The sequence below is a fragment of the Falco biarmicus genome, chromosome 13 (assembly GCF_023638135.1).
Source record: "Falco biarmicus isolate bFalBia1 chromosome 13, bFalBia1.pri, whole genome shotgun sequence".
NCBI lineage: Eukaryota > Metazoa > Chordata > Aves > Falconiformes > Falconidae > Falco > Falco biarmicus.
The window spans coordinates 23522845-23536331 of NC_079300.1; the positions used below are offsets into that span (position 1 = coordinate 23522845).

Here is a 13487-nt window from a genome sequence, read left to right on the forward strand (position 1 = left end):
GTATAAGTGGACACAACTTTACTGAGATTGGTGTACTGTTCAATTTTTACATTAGTGATGAATTTGAACAGGATTTCTATTTAGAGTTACTGGCTTGCTAGAAGAGGATTTTTTGCCTAATGCAATGTGTAAAATATATGCACAGATGGGCCTTACCTCGTGTGTAACACTTTTTCACTGAGGCTGTGCAATGGAGTGGCATGAGCCCCCTGCTACACTTTCTCAGGTAAAATTTTCTCCTCCTCCACTTACAAGCAGGACTTTAAACTATGGCTGGGAAGTCATCTTGTCCAAGAAAGATCTGCAGAATGAGTAAATTCCTTGGTCAGGAAATACGTGCAGTTCCCTTTAGAATGGCCTTTACCTAGCCAATTTCTCTAGTTCAAGTAAGGAAGTTATAGTAAACGTATAAGAAAAATAATGGCTTGGTCTTAGTGATGACTGGACGAATGTCAACCAAATTGTAGTATAGAGGTACTGGTCTCCATCATTTTTTTGTATCTATAGTAAGTAGCTAGTTGTAGGCTAGAAGAAATCAAAAGCTTTAATGTAACTAATTATGGTATTTCATAATGTCCCTTTTTCCCTTTAAGGGCATCTAAGCACAGTATAGCTATGTTCATCTTGTTCTTATTGTGTCTGTTTCCATAGGCATGGGTTTTTGAGGCACTGGCCGGGTAATTGCTACCACATACCAAAATGGCAAATGGCTGGTTCCAGTATGATATGTGATATTCCAGAGTGTGGACGTATGGGTGGCCTTCACCTTTCCTGTGTGTGTCATCTGACGTGAGGCTGTACCTCTGCAGGTGGTAGACATCATGAGAATGAACGTGGACAAGGTGCTAGAAAGAGACCAGAAGCTATCAGAGCTTGACAACCGGGCAGATGCATTGCAAGCAGGTGCCTCACAGTTTGAAACCAGTGCAGCCAAACTGAAAAGAAAATACTGGTGGAAAAATTGCAAGGTAAGGGTTATAAATTCTTGTTAAGAATCGCTTCATGGCACACATTACTTTCACTTGCATTTAATGGGACTTTGCTTGCAGGATGGCATCTGCAAGTGGTATCTTCTTGTCAAGGGGAGAAAGAGATGCCTTGCCCTCTAGGTTCCAGGATAATAAGTCAAGCAACTATGATATTTACCGGAATCTGTTCTTTAGATAATTTCTGCACTACATAAAACGTAGATACAAATTTTGATGCTTCAGTCAGTGCCTGCAGATAGGATTGGGATAGCATTCCGTGTTAACTAATGTCAGTTCCCTGGGTGAATCACAAAACCTGAACAGGTGTAGTGAATATTAGTAGTGGGAGAAAATAAGCTTTTTCCTTGTGGGAGATCATCAGCCTCTGGACCTTTCTTTAGGATGGTAAGCTACCAAAAAAAAATCTTGGTTTCACAGACCACTGTGAGAAGTGAGGAAGTTATGGTAGCTTTTAAAGAGGGGCAGATTAGGATAGAGGAGGACTTCAATCCACCAGCTTTCTCCTCTTCTGTCTTCAGTCTTATTCTTCTCCACAAGCAGATGGAACCTTGCTCTCCTTTGCTTTTTCAGACCTCCTCCAAGATTGTCTTTTCTGGACCCAGAAACTTCATCTCCTCTCATGCATAAAAGACCACATATCCTTGCTTCTTTCTACTTGTGCACCACCACCATGAACACTGTACTAAAAGTTCAGCTCCATTTCCATTTCTCTTCAATACCATCTTTGCTGTTGCCCATTCATGTCCACCCAAATAAAACCACCTGCTCCCAAAGGAGAATCCCACATATATCCCTCACCAGTTTGTTGCCTGCTTTGCCTCTTCAGTTTGCAGTGCCATGAAATGTAAAGCAAGGCAAAAATATTCTGGGTAAACTACATATACAAACACTCCAGAAATAAGTGGATGTAGGTTAGAATCTCAACCGAGCAGTTCCTCTGTGCCTCTTCTAGCTGTTGCCCGGTTGCTTTGCCTGACAGCGCAGGAAGCAGGGCTTTTGGGAGCTACAGACACAAATTTTGAGTTCGGTTCATGCACGCTGACTGCAGGTACCATAGCAACCTACACAACATTAGACTTTCAGACCTACTCTCATTTTCCTTTCCTCATTGTCCCTTCCTGCTTTACCCTGGCAAACAGAATTGCCCTGTTCTTCCTCTGGCTCCCAAACCATGGAAGGAGGGGGAAAAATAAATATATCTCCTGCAAGCCCGTGGCTGGCTCTGTCCTCCAACATATGTTGGGAGGAATGACGTGTCCACGTTTGTTGTTTTTCAGTCTTTCCATTCTCACTGGGGTAGTGATAGGAATTGGACTGCAACATCTCTGGTGGCCTCATTAGCATTCAGCAGGTCTCATGTGGGGGCCTCTACCCCACACAACTCCATACTGGTATGGACTGTGCACAGCTGGCTCTGATGTATCTGTTCCTGTGGGAACAGACTTCAGCTTTGCAATGAGCTATTTCCAGGCTAACATGTTAGAAACCGTGCTGGCTAGCATGGGCTACGTAGCTCTCTCAACAGCACAGGTTCACAAAGCCAGCACAAGTAGCTGCTAGGCATTAGACATCCCCAGCTGCCTCTTCCCTTACTATGGGAACGTGGTGAAAAGTGATTAAGTCACTCCAGTATAAAGTGGTACATGGCCATGTGTGAATCCAGCCACTTCAATCACCTCTGGAGTTGTTTTACTTTGGAAGTTTACTTTTTCTTTGCTGGAAATGGGTGAGGCCATCTTAGCTGATGGGCAAGAACTTGCTGGCTTTGACAAGAGGTTTGACAAGCCCATTGCAGGTTGTCAGCCGTTCCTAAAACTGACACTAAATCTGGGGCCTTAACATGTCTGTTCAGTGAGTCTTTGCAAGGACTAAAGTGCACTAAGTAAAAGCAAAAAAAAGAGGGGTTAATGTCTTTCATGTGAAAACCTGACTTTCTCTTTTTTTTTTCTCATAACTTTCTTTTTATAGATGATGATCATCCTTGGTGTAGTATGCGCAGTCATTCTCATTATAATTATAAGTGAGTAATTATTTTTTTCTTTTGTTTCTGATCTCAATAGCTCTGTGACTTATAAAGTGCTGATATATTAGAAAAACAAAAAAAAAAAAGGCTGTAAAATATTTCAACTGATTAATTTGTGAAATTCCCCTTCTAGTGTCATGCTGTTATAGTGAGAATTACTGCAAACTCTCTTGACACTTCTATAGGTAGATTTGTTGACATTTAATGTATTTCACATTAGCACATTACATAACTTTCCCTAGGATTAAAGAATTCTCCCTTTTCATATTTATATAAATTTTTGTGCAGTCTAATATATCTTCCTTTCATTGCAACCAGTGCCACAGTCCTGGTGTTTTCTAGTGAGAACAGCAATGCCTGCATTACCTTATGCCTATAAAAAGAGGGTGAAGGCCCACATGCAAATGGACATCCAGTTAATTTTTTAAAAGCATGTAGATGCCCTCTTCCCACCAAATCAGCTGGAATTTGAGATGGTGCTTCTGAAAATCCCTTTGCATCCTGAATCCCTAAAAATTGTTAAAAGATGGCCCAAAGTCTTACTGATTCTTGTCTCAAAAGATCATCTCATTCCAAACGTTTCTTACAGAAAAGACAGCATATGAATGAATAATAGCAGTCCTGCTGGTTGGGAGCCAGGGATCTTGTAATGACAGGAACTGAACATTTTATTTATGTAACCTCTGTGTTAACAACAGCCATTATGTGACATAACTGTAACATGGCATTAACTGCTGAAAGGGAGATTTCTTGAGTTAGACAATCCCGCTAGTAACCCAGAAGAGATTCACCAGGAGGCTAGACAGTAGATGTGAATTAATTCCCAGCTCTCAAATTACATGCCTTGCATTTGGCATGTTTCCATTTTCCTCTGTTGCTTCTGTAAAGAAGGCTTACAGAATCACCTGTAAACATGACTAAATGGATTGAGATATACATGCGGCAGTTTATTAGTCTTATGAATGCTGGCACCAGAGTGACCCAGAATAATTCTAGGGTTTCGTAACACTGATACGGCAAGAGTGGGAAATGGCTAGATATTAATTAACTATATTAACTGGCTTCAAGGGAAAGATGGGCCTTTGTTCTGCAGCCTGGGAAGACAGATGTGCAGCCATTGAACTGATTGCTGTGTATATATGCATCATTGAGCATTATGTGTATCTTAACATGAAAGTAAAAAAGCAGACAAGATAGCTTATAATTTCTCCTTAGAAGTTAATTCTGAAATTGTATATATTATATAATATATTCAAAACAATGAAACACTGTTTCCCTCCTGGTTTTAAATGCTGAGAGCCTGTACTGGTAAGTTTAGAAAAAAACATAGCAGGTTTGACATGGCTCAGGTTGGGTTTAGGGTATTTAACCACAAACTGAGTGTCACATCATCAAACCGAGGTCATGGCTCACCACAGTGAGATCTAGTGCAAATTTAGTGAGATTTAAATGTGTCTGGATCTTATATTATTTTTTCAGTCTATTTGATCCTTCTGTAACACTACCTAAAGGTTGCAGCTTCAGGAAGGACCTTGTGTATTGAACTCGAGGATATATTTATTTACAGTAGCTCTGAAGTATATGTATAAATTCTGTTGACATCAAGCGTCCACGTGCTGTCACAGACAAGGCCTGCATGGCTTCTCCAGTTGCTGATTTGAATGGGAACAAGGTCGTACCCTCTATGCAGGGCTGGCTACAGATGCAGATAAATTGGGTTGTTCCCTACAGCAACAAGCTGCTATGGGTGCTGAAATGGCCCATGCCAGGCTATCATCCTGCTAGTGGGGCCCTGGAAAAGCAGGCTGGCTTCCTGCTGAAGGAAGAGTTAAAACATGTAGGACTGCAGGTATTGCTGGAGCTGGGGATAGTGGCTAACACCACTATCAGCCCTTGCCCTTTCCATCTTTTGAGCTGCAGTCTCCCCTGTTTTCCACTCCGGTTTCCCCCTCCAAACTCCTTTTGACACAGGAGGAGCATCACCATTCCAGCTAGGAAGGCATACCTTGTGCAAGACATGTCACACTCTTTCAGCAAAGATGTGTGAAAGGTGTTTGCCATTCTCTGACAGCACATGCTTCTGTGAGATAAAAATGCAATGGTAACTCTGTAATAACTGTTGGTTTATGTATTTTTTTTTCTCCCCTCCACCTTCTGCTTCCTTTCCCAGTTTATTTCTCCACTTGAAAAAGCAAAGAAGGAAGACTTGGCACAACTTTGTTCATATCAACCAACAATATCAGTGTTCCTTTGTTGAACTCCGCTTTTTAATTCCCAGTGTTTTGGGATTTTTGCTTGTAATAATCCATAAGCATTCAGTGTGGTGTGTTTTGGAATTCTGTTGTTTCCACAAGAAACTGTACCAGCTAAATACTGCCAAGTAGTTCCATACACTGTCTTATCACTGTGTCTTAAAATATGTACGCACTGACCTTCAGAAACTGTAGTATATGAAAAGTATCCTAAACATCTGAGAATCAGAGAACGCAGTTATGGGGAAACTCCTGCTTAAAGGGACACTGTCAGGTGGATTGGACCCAAACCTAAGGTTGCAGCAAACATTAGGGCCAAAATTCTCAATCTGAGCACCTAAAGTTAGATGGCAAATCCACTATCAGATCTAACTTTTTGAGGTAGTAGCTGCTACTCCCATCGAAGAAAGCGGTACCTACAAGTATTCATGTAATACATCTTAATTCAACTTAGCCAACAAAACACAGATTTTTTGAGATTAGTTGTAGTATCTGAGTCTAAAAACATTGCCTGCAGAAAATAAATAGGGCTGGATTATAATTCTTTATGGATTTAATTTTTTCCTTATGAGGTGTTCTGTACAACCAGGATGGCGCGGTATGAAAGCCTGAAAGAAACTGTATGACAACCAAAAAAGCATTAGCTAGCACAATCTTGAAAAAGCCAAGTGAAATGCAAAAATGGTAATACAAGCATCATAAGTAACCAAGATACAGACTCTTGCTAAAACTCAACGCCTGTTTGTCAGATTTCATGGATCTCTCTTGAATGCCAATCCCCAATACTTATGGCCCTAACTTAAAGCACATGAACAACTTTGATGATGTCTGTGGCTTCCCAACACAATTGTAGGAAGCTACTTCTGCATCATTTTGCAGAAATGGTCCCCACTGTGAGGATCGTTTAAAAATAGGAAGAAGCAGGTATGGGTAAATAGAGGGAACAGTGGAGAGAGGCTGAGAAGGGGAAGGGTGCCTAGCAAAGCTTTCCTGGAGTAGAGGAAGGCAGAGAAACACTGTTCCAAAGTGGTGGCATTAAAATGCTTTTAAAAAATTTAAGTTGTGTATGTGCGTGTGTATAGTTCATAAACTATAGTGTAGTCTTTGTAAAGTGTTCAGCTGAGATATTTTTCATACTCAACTAGTTTAACATTTGATGTAATTAAGAGAATTTATGTATTGTGGTTTGAGAGAAAGTTCTTGTACGCTGTTGTTGTATGGTTTCTCCCAAATGTTAAATTCCTTGGTTTTTCTTATTTAAACATTGAATAGTTTAATCATAGTTAACCAATCTAAAAATGAATTATCAAATTTTGAGTCAGGAAATTCTGAAAGTGTCTTTGTAGTATAACTCCTTCAGAATTTCTAAGAAGAATTCACAGAATTAAAAAAAAAAACACATTTTTTTTTTTGTTTGCAATTTCATTAGGGCATGGAAATGGTGATAATAGTAGTGTAAATATTCCCACTGTGGAGCATCTCTCTTGATACGGTTTTAGATGAAAAAAACAGAGACCCAGACCAGTTTGTTGCAATGGATGTATATATAAATTGTGTTTAAGTAGAATTTTGCAGAGACAATAAGCAATGATCATTTGAAAGGTTCCACTTGCATTTCCCCCCCTATTTATTTCTTTATATTCACATGTACTGTTTCATTATCATTAAGTAGTAAGTGGCCACAGTCTTAATGAACTTATCTTTCAAAGTTACTAATGTGCTACTGAACTCCCCGTTATGCCCTGTTCACTTCAGTCCTTCAGCTGAGTGGGTACATAAACAGTTCTTAAATCCTCACGGGCCAGACACAAAACTCTGCTGTCATAATGGGCCCGACTCCATGAGGTGCCACAACCGAATGCTCTGTATAACTGAGCCTATGCTGGAAGAGGAATGAGCCATCCAACTTCAGGACCCTTTTTAAACTGCTAAGATATCTGGCTAGCTGACATGAAAGAATTATCTCCTAAGAGTGAGACCCTGCCACCCATACCCGTGTTGAGCGTGGCTTGATCCTCGCAGGGCTTTTCTGCAGGAATGCTGAAAGGACTCAGGAAACGAAGACAGCTTTCACTGGAGATGGTACAGTCAGTAAGGTTATACGCTGATACAGATCAGATCTAGAACAGATCTACAGTGTAGATAGTGCCTTCTGCTATGGGAGTCTGAACTGACTACTTCACTTTGAACAACTGCAAACACACAGCAGAGTTTGAGTCCTTGAGCTACAAAGATGCAAAGCTTCCAGATGAAACTGCTGTAAAGATGCAAAGCTTACATCCTCCTAGCTAACATATCTCAAGCAAGTTAATAAAGTTGGGAGCTTTAGGGGAGAGTGGAGAAGAGAAACTGCTGGTTGTGGAAGCGTACTCATTCTCTCTCAAAACAGTAACTAGTGGGGAATACTGCTAAAATAATAGTGAGAATTTGCAAGGAAGAGTTTAGTCAAGAAACCTAGCCTCTAGTGGGTAGCCAAATGTTTGTGAAGAGGCAGTTTCCTCCCTGTGTAATGAAATATGCTAAATTAATGTGTTTAACTCTGAAGTTGTTTGCATAGAGTGTGTTTGTGAATGCTCAGTGTTTGCTAGTTGTGCTGTGCTGGTTGGTTGCAATTGGCAAGATAAGCCATGTAACATTTTTAATTCAGCTGGGGAAGCATGAACAAATATGTCCTTCCCTGATGCACAGACCCAGAGTTGAACTGCTCCTGCAGAAGGTTAATTCTTCTGCAAGGAGCACATGGTAATACAGGACTGTGCAGGATCATCGATTGTGCAACATCATCACATATAGGTAGACTGAGGATGATCTATATAAACACAGTTGGAGATCTTATTTGTGTTGAAGCCAAGATCGATTGTTTTCCATTCACTGCCTCTACGTTTAAAATGTCCATGTAGTTACAACTGTCTACTTGTAATAGTACATTTCCCATGAAAAGGTTAACTCATTCTTGTTTATTTAGCAATGTTTAAAGATTCAGTTACTGGGTAGGATTTCAACTACTACTCTTCATCACTAGCTACTGCCTAGGCTTTTACCTGGGGCTGCTGAAAAGGCACAGAAGGGCTGCAGGTCCAGCAAACCCTTGGGGAACTGCAAGGCTGATTGCTTTCTGACTGATATCCTGGGGACAGAATGGAAGAAGAGATTTCAGTATCTTTAGCTAGAGTTAGACATTGTTTGAGGCTTGCATATTCTATCCTTGTAAGAAGCGCTTACTCTTTTTCTGCTTTCTGGGCTCCAGCTGTGCAGCTGGGATGCTAGCATGGCATGCCATTCAGGAACAGCATCGCTGAAATGGGATTGTTAGGAGCTGGTCTGTGCTCATACCACGGCTGCTGTTTGGCTTGCCAATGAGTGCACGTCAGCTTCTGAGGCTGAGGAAATATTATTCGCAGCCACTATCTACAGGCTGGTAAGGTCCTGCTTAGGCACTACAAATCCTTCCCTCTAATTTTTGCAATAATATAAATGTGGCTTGAAACCTAAACACATTGGTACACAGAACTTGGCAGGAGCAAGTAGCATGGAAGTCCAAATGGGGCACTCGACCTGATTTTCACTTGACAATATTATGTAACAGCACAGTCAATCCAACATAGTCCAACATAATCCAATATTATTAGAAGGAGGAGGGGAGAATCTGATAGAGATTCTGAATATAACCTAGGCTCTGTAAGACTAGAAGTGATTTAGAAATGTAGTTAGTTTGATTTTAAAGCTGGCACTGTAATTCTATTGGAACCTGCAGGAGGTTAGCCCCAGGAACAGTTCAGGCAAGTAAATTACTTGGCTTTTTTCTTTTAAAATAGTGATCTGCAATAAGTGACTTAAACACAGACAATGATGGAAGAACAGGACAGTATTAACTGTGCAAGGAATTAATTAAATAGCCACAATCTGCTATGTTTTTGTCTGGGTAGCAAGACCTTTTGAAATTCTTCTGTTTCTGTGTCTCATTTCTGTCACTGCTCCTCCGACAGGGCTTCACATACCTTCAACTTTATGAACAGCTGAGCTACTTCTTTTCTGAGCACAATAGGCTTTAGCCCTTAAAAGCAAATTCATGACTTAACATCTGAGTTAAAGCATACCTGTAAAACTTTCTCAGAAGTGCAACTACCATGGAAGAATATGACTTAAGGAACTTTTAAAAGCTCAGATGTTACTCAGTTCTTTTTCATGCTTTTACAGAGCGAATTTTTCTCTATTCCGTGGGAGGTTATCCACCCAGTGGGAGTATGTATAATCTACCATTTTTTAATGACATCGCCTTGATCGCACTCGTCGCTCTAGACCTTTGCAAGAAAACTAGAGAGTGCTTGGGTGTGATCCAGGATTTAGATCACAACCCTGCTTCTCCTGCCCTTTAAACAGGGAAGAGGGCTAAACCAGTAGCCATGTAAGGCACTGGGCTTGCTCCCAATATACACAGTAAGTATTGGAGAAAGACCTCGAAGAGACCAAAGTCTCTTTGGTCTTGATTTGTGTCCTGACCTGAACTGTAGACCCGTAACAGATCATAACCTTTGGGCTTGCTGTGTAGTCAGAAGACTGAGATGCTCTTCCAGCCAGTTCTTCCTCTCACCCAATTTATGTTCCTCTTGTTAGACAAGATACATTTAAGCATGTAAGCATGTGTTTCTTCATGCAAGAGAAAGCACAATCACCCTCAAATCACCTTCTTTAAAAGCAAAACTGAAAAGGCTGAAGAATGTAGTTTGAAAAAAATGAATTGTATCTAGAGAAATTATTGGCTGAAGATTTCTCTGAGGGTGATATTAATTTCAGGAGAGATACTAGATTGGAATGTATGAAACAATCAAACCAGAACCTCACATCAATTTTTCTTTCTCCATCTGGTCTCCTTTAGAAACACTTCTGTATTCTGCTTCAAGAAAGGATTTTGTTTTCCTCTTCAACTACTTTCTCTTCCTTATTTCATTAATGTATGTCTCCAATGATGTGCTCAGTAGCCTTTTTTTTCCGTTAAGACCGTCTGCCTTTAAACACATGCGTAAAAAGAGATTTGAGCCATCCAAGGAGTTTACCTTTCTTCCTGATGCACTGACATTTAAAAGCTACATCTTACAATAAAGCAGAAAAACTGTGGCAGTCCGGTTACATGCAGTTTTGGTGGAGTAAACACTTGATTATTCAACAATGAGTCATTTCTGCAGTAACCTCATTCTGTCATGACTGTATCACATCTACTAACTCTCCAAAGCAAAAATCATAACCTGTACTGGTTTAAAACATGAATACAGCCTCGTGGTTCATACATAACACTCTATTCAACCAAAGAAACCATGCACTATAAGTTTAAAAGGGCAAAGTACTTGTTCTCAAAGAGAAAATATCATCGAGAACAACAAAGGTATTTATGAAAAAAGCTTCTCCATTCTTCAGTTCTTCTCACAGTGTCTGGCTTCTCCATTATTCTTGAAGTCTCTCTTCATTCTCTTAGAAAGCCTTTTTGTTTTGGAGCGTAGTGTATTTGGAACATAGCATATTGGGGCTAGGGTTGTTCTGCTGCCCTCTGAGCTGACCCCTGCCTTCTGCCGTATGGTTCTTGTTAACCCCAATCAGAGCTGAGGCAGGCCTGAGTGGAGCTGAATCTCCTCCCCGTAATGCCCTGCTGTCCACAAACCAGCCTCCACCGATGGGACGAGAACACTGGAGGCAGGATATAGCTCCTGGATCTTCAGTTGTTTCAAAATGATGTAATACAAAAGAAGGCTCCTTGACTGCTAGACAACAGCATTTTTGCTACACTACTTCAGCTGCAACACTGGACTTTTAAAGTATTTAGCATTTCTTGTAAAAGATGTTTCATCAAATTTGATGGAAAAGAGAGGATGTGACAAATAAGGATAAGCGTGATAATGACAAGATAGTAAATTGGGAAACAGTTTATGTGAAATGTAGCCAACATCCAGTAAACTAATTTTTATAAGTGTCTATACCTAAGAGCACTTTTCGTACATTAAAACTAAGCAGTGCTAGTGTATTGAAGTGCATATGGACTACTACTTAAAATGAACTATGACAAACAGCTGAATTTACTTCCTTTCACTTTTCTCTTGGAAACACAGGAGAGAGATGCAGGAAGGATGAGCTAGTATTTTTTGCGGAGTGCACCATTTGGGGTATACCATCCAAAGACATTCTGCTGTTGTCAGCTGCAGAAGTGGTCGAGGACTTCAAGTCAAATACGGGCTCCAGCATGCTTGCTGCAGTAAAGATATATGCCAAATGCTGGCTTTCTTGTATAGCATTTTGGTCTCAGTAACAAAATCTTGACGCAGCATCATTGTTTCACTTACCCTTGTTCCACTCTAGCATCTAAGTATCTCATATCTGAATGGTCTAAGGAGAGGATGGAAAATCCATTACATTCCTGTCGTGTATATGTGAACACACGGTGGTGGTCTGAGCTTTTATAATGAAAATAGTTTAAAAGAATTGAGGTCTCAGTATTTTAGTCTATTCTTTAAAATTAGTTTCTCCCCCTGATAAGCTGTTTAAAGGGTCTATTTTAAATAAGAGTAAATAATGGCAGCTGCTGCTGTTTTCTCTGTAACATCAGCGTTTGAGATAGTGCATGTAATGGAGCTATAAATTCATAGATGCACAATGCATAACTAATTTCAGAAGTTCAGCTATTAATACTTACAGTTTGACCTGACCGTTTGCAACAATTTCTCCATTAGTCATACTAGTGTTGGCTGAACCTGAAATTCAGTGGTCAGCGTGGCTACCGTGCAGCCAGCAAGATACAGTGTACTAAATAATGAAAGTTCAGCCTTTCATGAAACTTAAATGGAAAAAAGATTCTGAATAGCAGTAGAAATATATAGTAAGGGCCATGGGTATACAGTTTAACCATTCCTTATTAAAGTATTATTTATCTATTATTTAAGTGATTAGCAGCTATACAAATAGTTGAATAATTAGCTTCCAAAGCCTATTTATTGATGAAAGAATGTTTTTTTCTCATTAGAAATGCTAAGTTCAATCTATGTTCCATTTGCTTTTTCCCCAGATTGGAAATAAAATAAAATGCTATTGTAGCTAAGACACACAGGTCTGCACAATAAAATGTTACTGATAGCCCACCACTTGTCATGAAAAATATCATTACTTTGTCATGGAAATGAAAAGTCTTCCCTCCCCCAACCACATACGTGGTAAAATATTAGTCACATTATGTATATCAGCAGCACTGAAAGATTAGAAATTAGTACCTCCTACTTAAGAGCGGGGCTTAAAAACATCCTTTGTTGCAAAAATACATTTTGAGGGGGAAACACCAACTGTTGTAGAGGTTAGATTTTTATTTGACAATTCCTGTTCTCTTTTCTTCCCCCTTTCCAAAAGAAGTGATTATATACATAGACATTCATTTGCCATTTGGGTGATACGTTCTATTTCCAAGTATGAAAGAGATAAAACATAGCCAGTATCTACTGTGAGCAACCTTTAGTTTGTTTTGCAGCATAAGAAGTTCTCTTACTGGCAACATATGAACTCTTATTATAAACTTGTTTTAGTCATTGCAGGAAATGAGTTTGTAGCCAGGTAGTTAGTACTTTCCTTAATGACTTATGCTTGCGTCTTAACACAGAAGACCAGCCTCTGGAGGTGCTATCCAATCAGTTCAGCACTGTAGACTTAAAATGAACAGATGGTTAAGTATTTCACACTCTCCAGCCCAGAGTGAAGAGCAAAGCACACCCTGTTCGGGAAGCGACTTCAACATGTGCCTAAGTATATAGAGAATTTCCATTTTCTGAGTAGAACAACAAAACCCTCCTCATTTGTCCTTACTAAATCCAGGCCCGATATGGAATCTGTGCTGTGTTCTAATTCAAGAAAGGAAAAGCCTTTTCTTTGAATGACACAAAAATTAGGTTGAAAAGAACTCCTGGGGTTTATCTAGCCCAATCTCCTGCACAAAGCAGGGCCACCTTTGATGTTGGATCAGGTTGCACATCATTTGTTTCGATGAATTTTGAAAATCACCAAGGCTGGTGATTCCACAGTGAATTTTGCCATTGGATATATTCTCTGCCCTACCAAGGCTGATAAAAGTGCATTGCATCTTCATAAATGCATGCAGTTTATGGTTTTGCCTTTATTTTTTTCATTCACTGATCTTAGAGTCAAATTAAGAGCTAGTGGGATTATGTGCAACCCCCATTTTTCAAAGAGCTTCCT

At 39.9% G+C, this 13487-nt stretch overlaps 1 protein-coding gene across 1 annotated transcript in view; it reads left to right on the top strand.

Annotated features, from left to right (window-relative positions):
- LOC130158284 (vesicle-associated membrane protein 2-like) overlaps positions 1 to 7885 on the top strand; it is a 47821-nt gene extending 39936 nt beyond the window's left edge. Inside the window, exons 3-5 of the mRNA XM_056358893.1 lie at positions 810 to 968; positions 2958 to 3009; positions 5183 to 7885. Coding sequence (XP_056214868.1) covers positions 810 to 968; positions 2958 to 3009; positions 5183 to 5199 — 228 coding nt within the window. The 3' untranslated portion in view covers positions 5200 to 7885. The remainder of the gene's footprint in view (positions 1 to 809; positions 969 to 2957; positions 3010 to 5182) is intronic.
- Positions 7886 to 13487: the final 5602 nt, after the last annotated feature.